Genomic DNA, 13,190 nt, shown 5'->3' on the forward strand with positions numbered 1-13,190 from the left:
TGAGAAAATGAGATACCAAATATTATCAAAATTAAGAAACCCTAGCAATCTTAACAAAACTTGTTAGAGATGCGGAATCAAATACGACTCAGCAAATTCATACCACTGACCCAAATGAGGGCTATATTTGCTAGGGTCTCCACCTTCCCCATTCCTGGTTCCTGCGTGCCTCCACTGGAGTGGGGATGGTGGTCTGGATCTCAGTTCTAGCTCTGTCCCTCACTGATTAGGTAACCTAGGACAAGTTATAATCTTTCTATATTTCTATCTTTACATCTGTTAAACAAATTTTTCTTCCAGCTAACTTTCTATAATTCTAAGGAGGTCATATAAATGATTAAGGCTCATTTTTTGTTTGTTTGTTAAAAATAGGGTCTCATTTGCTCAGGCTGGTGTCTTGAAATCCTGGTCTCAAGCAATCCTCCTGCCTCGGCTTCCCCAAAGTGCTAGGATTACACGCCTAAGCCACCAGGTCTGGCTAGGCTCATACACTTAATCCTGCTCTCTATTCTCACTCTAAATTATGCCTTCCTTTGAAGTATGTTTTATGCTCTCTTTTCCCCTTCAAGGTTCACCAGGATATTTTGATTCCTCTCTCATTTAAAATAAAAGTTTTAATAGGGAAGTATGTATCCTCTAAAAAGGACTCAAAAATAAATATTTCATATAAATGGCTTCATTCAACCAAAAAGATTAATGTTATTTGCTTTTTTTTTTTTTTTTGAGACTGAGTCTCGCTCTGTCGCCCAGGCTGAAGTGCAGTGGCACATTCTCGATTCACTGCAATCTCCGCCTCCCAGGTTCAAGTGATTCTCCTGCCTCAGCCTCCTGAGTAGCTGGGACTACAGGAGCATGCCACCATGCCTGGGTAAATTTTTCTGTCTTTTTCAATAGAGACAAGGTTTCACCTTGTTGGCCAGGCTGATCTTGAACTCCTGACTTCAAGTGATCCACATGCCTAGAACTCCCAAAATGGTGGGGTTACAGGCATAAGCCACTGCACCCAGCTGTTATATGTTATCTTTATTTATTTATTAGACAGAGTCTCACTCTGTTGACCAGGCCAGAGTGCAGTGGTGTGATCTTGGCTCACCACAACCTTTGCCTCCCAGGTTCAAGTCATTCTTCTGCCTCAGCCTCCCAAGTAGCTGGGATTACAGGCACCCACCACTACAGCTGGCTAATTTTTGTATTTTTAGTAAAGACAGGGTTTCACCATGTTGGCCAGGCTGGTCTCGAACTCCTGACCTCAGGTGATCCACCTGCCTCAGCCTCCCAAAGTGTTGGGATTACAGGCACAAGCCACCGGGCCCAGCCTGTTACCTTTATTTCAAAATAATGTGACATAATGCAGAAATTAGTCCTTTTTGACTATCATATTATCACAAAAAGTTCTAAAGAGTATGTACCATGTCGGGTACCGTGGTTCACACCTGTAATCCCAACACTTTGGGAGGCTGAGGTGGGCAGATCACCTGAGGTCAGGGGTTTGAGATCACCCTGACCAACATGGAGAAACCCCGTGTCTACTAAAAACATAAAAAAATTAGCAGGGCATGGTGGCACATGCCTGTAATCCCAGGTACTCAGAAGGCTGGGGCAGGAGAATTGCTTGAACCCGGGAGGTGGAGGTTGTGATGAGCTGAGATAGCACCATTACACTCCAGCCTAAGCAGCACAAGCCAAACTCTGTCTCAAAACAAACAAACAAAAAAATAATAAGTACCAGAGGTATAATCAACTTTATAAAGTGACTTCAGTATTATGGATCAAATAGAGTAAAAATTCAGGAAGGAAACAATCGTGATTTTTAAAAACATGTCAAGGTCATTTAAAATATTTAAGACATCGAGAAACTATTACTTTCTAGAACGGAACATTTATTACACACACATACACACACACACACACACACACTTTCAGGAGATAAGGTGAAGAACTAAGATATGAATGTAATTGACTGGTAATTCCAACCCTACAGCGTTAAATACTATAAACACAATGACTGCAATTAAACCTCAGACAACCAAACTAAATACATGTTTCTAGCTTTAGTAAAAGACAAACATAAATAAGACTGAAAACACAAGCAGAAAGGATAAAACTTTTCAATGTTCAAATAACATCAGAAGTGTTTTAAATTAACTGATCTTAAGCCTGTCCTAGACCTACAAAGTCTGATTCTGCTGGCTTGGTAAGGGGTATAAAGATATTAATTTTTAAAATTTATTTTTTAGGTAGGGTCTTGATCTGTCAGCCAGGTGGGAGTGCAACTGATACAACCATGGCTCATTGAAGCTGCGACTTCCCCAGCTCAGGTGATCTTCCCGCCTCATTTTTAAATTTTTTGCAGAGATGGGGGTCTCACTATGTTGCCCAGACTGGTCTCAAACTTCTTGGCTCAAGTGATCCTCCCACCTCAGCTTCCCAAAGTGCTGGGGTTACAGGCATGAGCCTGGGCAACTGGCCTTAATTTTGTTTTTTTTTATTTTTATTTATTTATTTATTTTTTTTTTTTTGAGACAGAGTTTCGCTCTTGTTACCCAGGCTGGAGTGCAATGGCGCGATCTCGGCTCACCGCAACCTCCGCCTCCTGGGCTCAGGCAATTCTCCTGCCTCAACCTCCTGAGTAGCTAGGATTACAGGCACGTGCCACCATGCCCAGCTAATTTTTTGTATTTTTAGTAGAGACGAGGTTTCACCATGTTGACCAGGATGGTCTCGATCTCTTGACCTCGTGATCCACCCTCCTCGGCCTCCCAAAGTGCTGGGATTACAGGCTTGAGCCACCGCGCCCGGCCAATTTTGTTTTTTTTAAAGATACTCCAATGACCCTGATGATCAGTGAGGTATGAAAGCTGCTATTTTAAAACACAAAGCTCATATAAATTTGGCATATATTAAGGCTAGTATGCCTTGTATAGAAAAGGCATTTAAATTAAACCTGAAAAACGCTGAAAAATACATCTTTATCAGTGTTAGAATACACTGATAAAACTTCTTGCATGAGGCCAAGAGGGGTTCTGAACTGGAAGTCAGAATGTATCAGTAAAGGCTGGTTTTTAATGTCATCCCAAGAGGCTGAGCACAGACCAAACCAAATAGGAGACGACGACCATCTGGGCGAGGGGCTAGCATGGTGCAAAGCTGGTTACCTTCTCAAAGTGCAGTCGAGACAGAAGCACTGGGCTGTTGGATTGAGGACTCTTGTTGTAAGAGGGGCAGTACTTATCAGGGTCCCTCCATTCTGGGAGCCGCTGCTGGCCCCGCCGATCCTGGTAGGCACAAGCTCTCGTGAGAACCTCTATAGGTAAGTGACAGGATGTTCGTCCACACATTCTTCAACACCGCCCCTCGAAACCTTTAATCACAAAACGTAAGGAAAAGGATTACGTGTCTCAAATACGAGGTATTATTCCTTGAACGGCCTTCTCTTTCCGTTCCCACCGCGCCCTGCCACTCCGTGACCACCGTCTAAAGTCTTCCCCGAGACGTCCCACAAGGACAAGGATGTGCCTGTTTGCTTCGCTCCCTGGGCCCACTGCCCAGCTCCGCGCAGGGCACGGAGGCAAGTCCCGGGAGGAGCTCCGCAACAGCCTGCCTGAGCGCGGGAAGAGCCGCCGCGGAGGGGGCTTCACGGTTCAGCCAAGCAGGGAAAGCGCAGCTAGCAGGGGTCGCCTCCTCCGGCGACTCGGTGCCCCTAACTCCCTGTCCTTCCCCCCCATCCCCACTGGGGTCAGCGCCCCACGCCTGTCAGCACCCGCTCACCTCGAGGGCGGCCACTGGACAGCCCCGGAGCGGCCCGCAGAATCCCCGCCTCCCGCCCGCACGTCCGCAGCGCCGCCAGGCCCGAACTGCGAACCTGAGGGCCGCGGACCTGGCTCCGGACTCTGCGGGGGCCGGTTCTCGGGGAGCAGGTGGCTCCTAGTTGCTGGCCGCTACCCTCGCCCCTCCCCGCGTCGCCTCCCCTCCGCTCCGGCCCTCAGACTCTGCCGCCCCGCGTCATCTCACTTCGGCCCACGCCGCCCTCTCAGCGTCCCCTCGTGTCCGCTCGTGCCTCCGCACCCTTCGGTCCTCCGGCGTCGCTACACCTCCTCTCCGCTCCCCAACACCCCTGCCGCTGCCGTCGCTTCCTCTCCACTCACCTCCCCTCAGCCTCCCCAGCCGCCTCCCTCCGCTCCGCTCCCCTCCCCTTAGGCCGCCCCTCACGTCACGCCGCCTCTGCCCGCGTTCCCGACGCTAGGCCCCGCCCCCAGGCGCCCGTGGTTCGCGAGGCGCTCTAGAGTCCCGGATGCTGCGTCTTCTTTCCTCGGGTTTGGGATGAATCCTCTCCCATTTCCCCGGGAGATGGTGACTGCCTTGGAGGACGCTTCGATCTCAAGCTACTCTGGGCTCCACTTTCCTCCATATTGGCCGGTTCCCTGGCGGGGTTAACCTTCCTCCCCGCCCCCAGCGCGAGCCGCAGGGCCGGCGGGGAAGTTTCCCGCCGCGCTGACTGCAGGGCACTGGGTCATCAAAGGCAGGAAACCAGGAAACTCCACTCCTAACTTCACAGTCCTTCCAGCTGCCTCGCAGTGCGAGGCAAAAATGCAGGAACACTGGAGAAGAAATGGAAGCCAGGAGAACTTCCAAGGAATCGCGCACATTGCCCTCAAAACGGTGGTGGGCACAATGGGACTGTCCTGCCCCTACACTCTCCACCCCACCAGCTGAATCTCTAAGGGTGAGGCCCAGATTTTTAAAACAGTCTTGATGGGTCTACTTTGGCCTCAAAGTTGGTAAAATAACCTGGCTTGAGTTTATAAGCCTTCTCCCCTTGGGATGGAAACCCGATTTCTTCTTGGCAATCCACAGGGAATGCTCTGGAGAGCTGTTCTTCGCCTATGCTGATTCGCTGAACTCAACAGGGAGCAGAAACCCCAGGGCACACTCTACGTGGGACCTGAGGCTGGGTAATGGCCTGACGCTGGACCTGAGCCCTTTGGAGCCTCTATATCAACTATCAAAGGAGGGTGCATTGCGAAGAAGTGCGAATGGGAGGGAGTGTGAACTCAGTGCCTGTTAGCTGATTCACTCAACCAACTTGCATCGCTCCTACCCCGGGGCTTGGTGCATGGACAGCGATGACGGGGAGAGGGTCCGGCCTCACAGGACTATAACAGCCAAAGGGTTGTGGGTACAAGGGGGACAGGGCAGGTGTTCCGTGGGAGGCCTTGAAGGGGAAGGTGGAGTCCTGAAGCATGAGTCCGAAGTAGTAGCAATCATTCAATAAATACATGCTGATTTATTACAGAGATAAGATAGTTTCTTGAGGGATAAATTCAAGAGGAGTTGAGAATGTTTTATTCATTTACAACGTCCCTTTCCTGGAAGGGAGGATAGCAAGATTTAGGACAAGCTAAAATCATCCCTTATTAAACAAACAAAAAAAATCACTCCCAAATAGTCCCAGGTAGGGGGACAGAATAAAAAAAAATATATCTGCAATGATTCCTAATTGTTTTTGCATACAGAACCTTGGGAAGGGGTTTCTGATAGTTTCATGAGGAAGGCACAACTATCCAGGTAGTGTTGGGGAAGGGTATAAGGTCCTATGCAAGCTGGTCCCTTAGCCCACAGATGCCAAGATGATGTCTACTGGCAGCTCCTCCAAACTTCTGGCTGTCACCTGCATTGTAACTGTGTCCAAAAGCAGCAGCCGGGCACGCACCAGGATGTCATGACCACCCCGGAACACACCTAGAAGGGAAGAGAGAGTACAGGTTTATAAGGCAGAAGGGACTGTACAGGTCAGGCTGAGGATGGCATTTGCAGCAACTCATCAAGGCAGCTCTGGTGTGGTGAAATGGGCAGGAGAGCTGGGCTGAAATCCCCGAGTGAGGGATTTCACTGTACAAGTCACTGTCTCTCTGGGCTTTAGCATCCTCAACTACAAGTGGAGGGCACGATAATAGCATATTTCAGGCATCTGCCAAGTTCAAAAGAATTGATGGACATGTAAGGCTTGTATCTGATGTCACAGAGGCTCTTGCACCTTGGCTAAATCTTAAGAGCACAAATGAAGGGAACAACAGCCCCACCATGAGAAAACCGCAGGACAGGTGTCTGCAAGACCCAGGGGACTGGGTTGCTTCAATGTGGCCACAAACTGTCAGCTGTAAGCAGGGCACTGAAGCAGAGCCTCCTTTCTTTTTTTTTTCTTGAGACGGAGTCTCACTCTGTTGGCCAGGCTGGAGTGCAGTGGCTCGATCCTGGCTCACCGCAACCTTCGCCTCCTGGGTTCAAGTGATTCTCCTGCCTCAGCCTCTTGAGTAGCTGGGATTACAGGCGCCCACCACCATGCCTGGCTAATTTTGTATTTTTAGTAGAGACGAGGTTTTACCATCTTAGCTAGGCTGGTCTTGAACTCCTGACCTCAGGTGATCCACCTGCCTCAGCCTCCCAAAGTGCTGGGATTACAGGAGTGAGCCACTGCGCCCAGCCCAGAGCCCCTTTCAACCCTGTTTGTAAACAGCCAAAAAAAACCCATCCCATTTCCTTTAGTTAACTGTTTTAGGTATAATTGTATTGCCCTTTAAAAAGGGGAAGGGGTCATTCTCTTAGAGAAATACATAGATACAGAAAGGTTTACATACAAAATGCTATTTCCGGAATTTGCTAGTAAATAATCTGGGAAGGAGAATAAGTGTGGATACACTCAACCAACCCTGCAGAAAATCAGTCAAAGGATATGAAAACAATGATCAGAAAAGGAAATACAAATGCCTCAACATTCGACAAGATATTTAAATGGAAAACAGAAAAACGTCACTATCATTTTCCATACAGACAGGCAAAGGTCATAAAGTGTGATAACACTGTTTTGTCCACAGTGTGGAAAGAAAAGTATACAACTCCTGTGGAAGGCAACTTGGAATTATTTATCAAGATGAGAAACACAAATCACTTTGACCTAGTGATGCCTTGGGAAATTTATCCTACAGATATTCTCGGTGCACATATGCAAAGTAAAGTGTGAGAGAGTGTGTATGTGTACACAATTATTTACTGTAACATCTGTAACAGCAAAAGATTGAAAACAAACTAAATGTTCATCAGTAGCTGCTGTTCCATAGAATATGTGGTGCATCCACACAACGGAATACTAAGCAGCTATTAATTAAAAAAAAAAAAAAAAAAGTGGGTTCTAAAGGCCGGCGCAATGGCTCATGCCTGTAATCCCAGCACTTTGGGAGGCCGAGGTGGGCGGATCACAAGGTCAGGAGTTTGAGACCAGCCTGACCAACACGGTGAAACCCTTTCTCTACTGAAAATACAAAAAAAAAAAAAGTTCTGGAGATGGACGGTGGTCATAGTTTTACAATAGTGTGAATGTACCTAATGCGCTGAACCATACACTTAAAAATGGTTAAAATGGTGAATTTTATGTTATGTATATTTTACCACAATTAAAAGAAAAACAATGAGGAAGCTCTACATATTGACAGGGAAGATCTCTAAAATACATTGTAAAGTGAATAGCAAATTGCAGGACAATATATATACCATTTGTACATAAACATTTGAGTTAAAGCAAATGTGTTTGTTAGCTTTTATAGCCATAAAATAACTGCAAGGTTATACAGGCACTGTTTGTAATAGGAACACTGGTCGTTTCTTGGAAGGGAATCTAAATGGGTGGCAGCCAAGGTAGGAAGGAAACATTTCACTGCAGATTATTTAATACTTTGCCAATTTTAAATGCTGTGAATTTTGACTCCCCATATTTACAATGGAGTCCTTAGCCCAGGATCCAGTGACATCCAGACCATAAGCTACCCAGGGTCCTCCCCCCGCTAGAAATGCCACTTACCAGCCAGGAGCAATGTGTGGGTGTTCTTGTTATCCGGCACTTTGTCTGACCTCTCACAAGGGTGCATTCCCAAGAACTTTACAATGTTACCCACAGCCTCTGTAGAGAGAAATTCCAATATTGTTAAGCCATATATCTTGTCTGCCCTTTGTTCCACCACCACCACTCCCCCATGTTCTGAAGGGCTTTGAATGAAGTGGCATTTGACATATGTGCTCCAGACATGGCCCTGGATCCTTGGTGAGAAGAGAGATAAGCACCTCAATAGTAGCAAAAGATCTTGAACAGCCAAGTAGGCCAGAGATGGCATTCCCAGGATTTTACCTTCAAGTGTCTTGATGGTAGATAAGGTGAACGTTTCTTCCTTCTCAAATTCATCCCCTACCTCATCCCAGGCTGCTTCGAAGTTCAGTTTCATGACCTTTTGAATGTGATCAGCTACGGTAACTTCTAGATCTTCCAGCTGGAGAGATGGGAGGTAGAAATAAGGCACCCATCCACACACCTCTGGGCCTCTGCTCTGAACTCATCAACACATCCCTTCCTGCAACTCTTACTGCAGGTGCTTGCTCAGCGCTGAGGACTGCTAGACTCTGGGGACGCAGAGCAACTTGACTAGATACCTATCCTTGAGGTGCCCACAGGCAAGTGGTATGCCTTCAACAGAAAACACCCTAATCCCAAGTACCAATCTACTAACTCATCCTAGAGCTGCCTGCTGTGAGATCACATCTCTTCTAAGCCTGCCTAGTGTCAGTGCTTCCAGGACCTGCATTCAGGGAACTACATAGCATTCTCAGAGGTCTGCTTCCTATGCCTGTCACTCCTAGGGGCCAATGAGCTCCTAAGGAACAGCAGCTGTTTCTAGTTCAGCAGAAACCTCCTACCCCAGCTGTGTCCTCTGGATGTGACAGATCCCAAATCTCTATCTCCACTTCAGCTGTGTCCTCCCTGAATTTGACACACAATACTCCCACTGAGCCTACATGAAGGTTCCCCATTCATTCTCCCATCAGATTTTCAGAGGCCCTACTCTTGTGGATATTTACAGTGTATACATATATGACAGATCCAGCTCACTCTCTTTTTTTTTTTTTTTTTTTTTTTTTGCTTGCATCTCTGAGTGGGTTCTAACAGACCCAGCTCTCTTAAGGAGCTCACTTGGTCTTAGAGCAGCTCCTGCCTCGGGGTCATTTCTGGCTCAAGGAAGGTCCATCCATCCTCAACTGTGACTCTAGGATGACACAATGGTGAATGTCAGTTGGATTCCACAGTAGCTGTCCCTCTAGTCAGGAGGAGCTCCAACAATCCCCAGCCATAGGCTGAACACAATGGTCTACACTGAGATGGCCCTGAGCCACTGCCCCAAGGTCAGACCCCAGAAGGATCCTGTACTTAGTTCCATTGAGCTAAGATAGGAGAATTTAGAACGGTTATTCCAGTGCATGAACAGACTGCCCAGCACAGCAAACAGGTCCAATTTATCCAGAAAGCGTTTGACAAAAGGAATCAAAATGTCTTAAATTTTGACATTAGCCCTTTGACCAAATTATTCTCCTAGGAATCTATCCTAAGGAAATAAGCTGAAATGCAGATAAAAATTGGTACCTAAAGGGATATTTAATGCAGCATTATAAATAGTAAAAACATGGAAACCCAAATGCCCAACATTAAAGGAGTGAAAGACAGGTCAATTGAGTTTTGATACAGTATATAACAGTATTTTAAACCCACTAAAAATTGTGTTTATGAAGTATTTGTAACAACACTGGAAAATACACTATAGTTTTAAAATAGCAGGAATGATTTCAATTATACCACTGCCCCCCAAAAATAACTCTAAGGATTGTGGGTAATGTTTTCCTGTTGTTCATACTTTGTTTTATATTTTGTTTTTGTATTTCCCAAGTTTTCTTTTTACACATGAACACGTATTTCCATTAGTTAAAAAAATTGTTTTAGGCCAGGTACGGTGGCTCATGCCTATAATCCCAGCACTTTAGGAGGCTAAGGTGTGTGGATCACCTGAGGTGAAGAGTTCGAGACCAACCTAGCCAACATAGTGAAACCCAGTCTAAAGTAAAAATACAAGAAATTAGGCAGGTGTGGTGGCGGGCACCTGTGATCCCAGCTACTCAGGAGGTTAAGGCAAGAGAATAACTTGAACCCAGGAGAGAGAGGTTGCAGTGAGCCAAGATCGTGCCATTGCACTCCAGCCTGGGTAACAAGAGAAAGTTCATCTCAAAAAAAAAAAAAAAAAAAAAAAAAAAAAATTTAAAGAGCTAAAAAAGCCAAAAACAGCAGGAAAAGGATTCCGGTCTGCGCAGGCTCAGCACAAAACCAAGCCTCCTAACAGCAGGCTCTTACCACATATTCATCCTCATAGCCTTCGTCATCGGTCTCCCCAGTGGTGGGATCACAGTCCTTGACAGTGAACTTCATCATGCAGCTGAATGTGCAGGCCACTATGGGGAAGAGAGGCTGGGTAGTTAGGATGTCCCCAACCTGCAGGGGATAAGCTCCTCCTGCAAGGGACGATCAGGAAGGGGTCACAGCTTGCTTTCTAGGCCCCTGCTATATTATTAGTAGTAGCAACATGCTATCCAGTCCGACAAAGCTGGACAGAGGGCACCACCTAGCAGGATAGAAAAGTCAAGTCGAGTTCTAGTGAGATCCTATAACTTAAAAAAATTTTTTTAAAGAAGATCCTAGCACTTTGGGAGGCCGAGGTGGGTGGATCACCTGAGGTCAGGAATTCAAGACCAGCCTGGCCATCATGGTGAAACCCCATTTGAAAAAAAAAAAAAAGACGACCACTTCAGACTCAGCTATTCTTCTTTTTGAGATTGAAATCAAGGAGCTGAAGCTCTAATAGAAGACAAATAGCTGGTGCCCAACTACCCACCTCCTCCTGATCCCATGAGCTCCCATGAGGATAGGGTGGTATCTAGAGGGGCTCACCAGCTGTGGGGTCTTCTTTGGGCAGTGCCACCAGTGTGTAGCAGGTCCCAGGCTGGTTGTAGGGTAGGCTCCGGGCAGGCACGTAACAGAGTACCTCATAGGCCTCAGTGGGCTCCATCTGTACTGTGACATTCTCCAAGGTCTGGTCATTGAGTGTGTTTGTGCAGTCAAACTGAACAAGGAAGAGAGGGGAGCTTAAACATTGCTCTAAGTCCATGCCATGCTACAGAGGAAGAGCCAGGAGTTCCCAGCACCTCTTTTCTGTTGACCAAGTTGATTCCCATCCCAGTCCCCCTGGTCCCAGGTTCCCTGTCTCCATCCTGACAGTCAGGAGCCACAGAAGTCCTGGGTCAAGAGATATAAGAGAAAGATCTGTTGGGGACAGATTCTGTCCTCAAGTTGGGCTCCTAACCAATGCAGTATGGGGTGCCATGATACTACAGGACCTGCCAGACCTGGGACCACTCCCTGGGTGCATGCCCCAGCAGGGCCTCAGCCACCTTGCTCACCTGAAACACCATGTGGTCGGTGAAGGTGTGTTTGGTGCAACGGATGACATACTCAGTCTCTGACTCGGTGAGGGCCACAGGCTCAGGTGAGGACTTGAAGAGGGGCCCAAGTCCCCGGAACTCTGGCACCGCCGCCAACTGCTCTGAAACCCACAGGCCACATTTACTCAGCTTCTTGATCCCCAGACCAACTTGTGATGGTTCCTAATAAATTCTCATGACCATTCTCAAGGTGTTCCACCCTACCTTAGATCGATATGTTTACTCAACTGGCTACTCATCATTTCCTAAATATAACCATGCATTTTCTCATCTCTCTGACTTTGCTCATGTGCTACAATCCCCGACAAATACTCTCCCAATGTCTGTCCCATGAAAGATCTCAGAGGCAAAAAACTGGTATGAGACCCCAAAATCCTAAACCTAATTGGAGATTCCTCCAGCTTTAGAAGCTTAGTAAGGATTTCCGCAAGGATTCTTAAAAGAAGGTAACAATTAGGAAAATAAGATCAATTAGGAGAATAAGATTCTTTTAAGAATCTCCAGCAAGGATTCTTAAAAGAAGGTAACAATTAGAAAATAAGATCAATTAGGAGAATAAGATCAATACTGCTATAGCTACAAAATCAGACAAAAATAACAAACTGGGCCGGGCGCGGTGGCTCACGCCTGTAATCCCAGCACTTTGGGAGGCCGAGGCGGGTGGATCACGAGGTCAAGAGATCGAGACTATCCTGGTCAACATGGTGAAACCCCGTCTCTACTAAAAATACAAAAAATTAGCTGCGCATGGCGGTGCGTGCCTGTAATCCCTGCTACTCAGGAGGCTGAGGCAGGAGAATTGCCTGAACCCAGGAGGCGGAGGTTGCGGTGAGCTGAGATCGTGCCATTGCACTCCAGCCTGGGTAACAAGAGTGAAACTCCGTCTCAAAAAAAAAAAAAATAAATAACAAACTGATCATATATATTTGTCAGTTAAGACAAATGGCCAATAAAGAGATATTTCAGAATTAGAGTGTTGCAGAAAACCCAAATTAAAATGGTCTGTGTCTGGTAAGACCTATCCCTACACCTTATGGCCAGGTTCAGACACTGGATTTACACACAGGCCCATGGAACCCCATCCTGGCTCATCCTGGCATTCCTTGCAGACTAAAGGGAAAAACCGAAGTGAATGAGGCACCTGGCAGATGTGTACACATGGTGTCCACCTATGATGGCTACAGCTGCCACTCCTGTACCTATTCTATGGCAGGATTCCTCACACTATGACCATGGATCACCTGTATCAGAATTACTAGGGGTTGGCGGTAGAGCTTGCTAAAAACTCAGACTCCTGACTCTGTCCCAAATTTACTACATCAGTATCTCTGGGTTCAGAATCAAGGAATTTGCATTTCTAAAATCTCAAATTATTCCAATATATACTGATATTTGAAAGCCAATACTGCTCTAAGATTTTCAACATGTCTTCCCAATTAATTGAACTCCATGAGAACAGGAATTGTGCTTTGAGGCCAAGGATCTGCTATTTTTCCCTATACTTAGAAGGTACTAAGTGCTCTGAGTAGAGCAGGGCACAGTAGCTCACACCTGTAACCCGAGCACTTTGAGGGGCCGAGTCAGGCGAATCATGAGGTCAGCAGTTTGAGATCAGACTGGCCAAAATGGTGAAACTGTCTCTACTAAAAATACAAAAATTAGCTGGGTATGGTGGCAGGCACCTGTAATCCCAGTTACTCAGGTGTCTGAGGCAGGAGAGTCACTTGAACCCAGGAGGTAGAGGTTGCAGTGAGCCAAGATCACACCATTCCACTCCAGCCTGGGCAACAGTTCGAGACTATGTCTCAAAAAAAAAAAAAAAAAAA

General features: G+C 46.6%; 2 protein-coding genes and 1 long non-coding RNA gene across 3 annotated transcripts in view; 1 reads left to right on the top strand and 2 right to left on the bottom strand.

Annotated features, from left to right (window-relative positions):
* Positions 1–4,185, bottom strand: part of HMCES (5-hydroxymethylcytosine binding, ES cell specific) — a 30,261-nt gene extending 26,076 nt beyond the window's left edge. The window contains exons 1-2 of the mRNA XM_032267976.1: positions 4,146–4,185; positions 3,156–3,361 (exon numbers count right to left, since the gene is read on the bottom strand). Of these exons, the coding sequence (XP_032123867.1) occupies positions 3,156–3,338 (183 nt within the window). The 5' untranslated portion in view covers positions 3,339–3,361; positions 4,146–4,185. The remainder of the gene's footprint in view (positions 1–3,155; positions 3,362–4,145) is intronic.
* A 27-nt stretch (positions 4,186–4,212) lies between these two features.
* LOC116542823 lies at positions 4,213–5,466 on the top strand. Its single transcript, XR_004265363.1, has 2 exons — positions 4,213–4,662; positions 4,855–5,466. It is a non-coding gene; the product is annotated as an uncharacterized LOC116542823 (long non-coding RNA).
* Positions 5,265–13,190, bottom strand: part of COPG1 (COPI coat complex subunit gamma 1) — a 29,053-nt gene continuing 21,127 nt past the window's right edge. The window contains exons 19-24 of the mRNA XM_032267975.1: positions 11,323–11,465; positions 10,814–10,985; positions 10,220–10,317; positions 8,177–8,315; positions 7,853–7,951; positions 5,265–5,739 (exon numbers count right to left, since the gene is read on the bottom strand). Of these exons, the coding sequence (XP_032123866.1) occupies positions 5,609–5,739; positions 7,853–7,951; positions 8,177–8,315; positions 10,220–10,317; positions 10,814–10,985; positions 11,323–11,465 (782 nt within the window). The 3' untranslated portion in view covers positions 5,265–5,608. The remainder of the gene's footprint in view (positions 5,740–7,852; positions 7,952–8,176; positions 8,316–10,219; positions 10,318–10,813; positions 10,986–11,322; positions 11,466–13,190) is intronic.

Source organism: Sapajus apella, unplaced genomic scaffold, assembly GCF_009761245.1.
Source record: "Sapajus apella isolate SASKATOON/1434 unplaced genomic scaffold, GSC_monkey_1.0 scaffold174, whole genome shotgun sequence".
NCBI classification, from domain to species: Eukaryota; Metazoa; Chordata; class Mammalia; order Primates; family Cebidae; genus Sapajus; species Sapajus apella.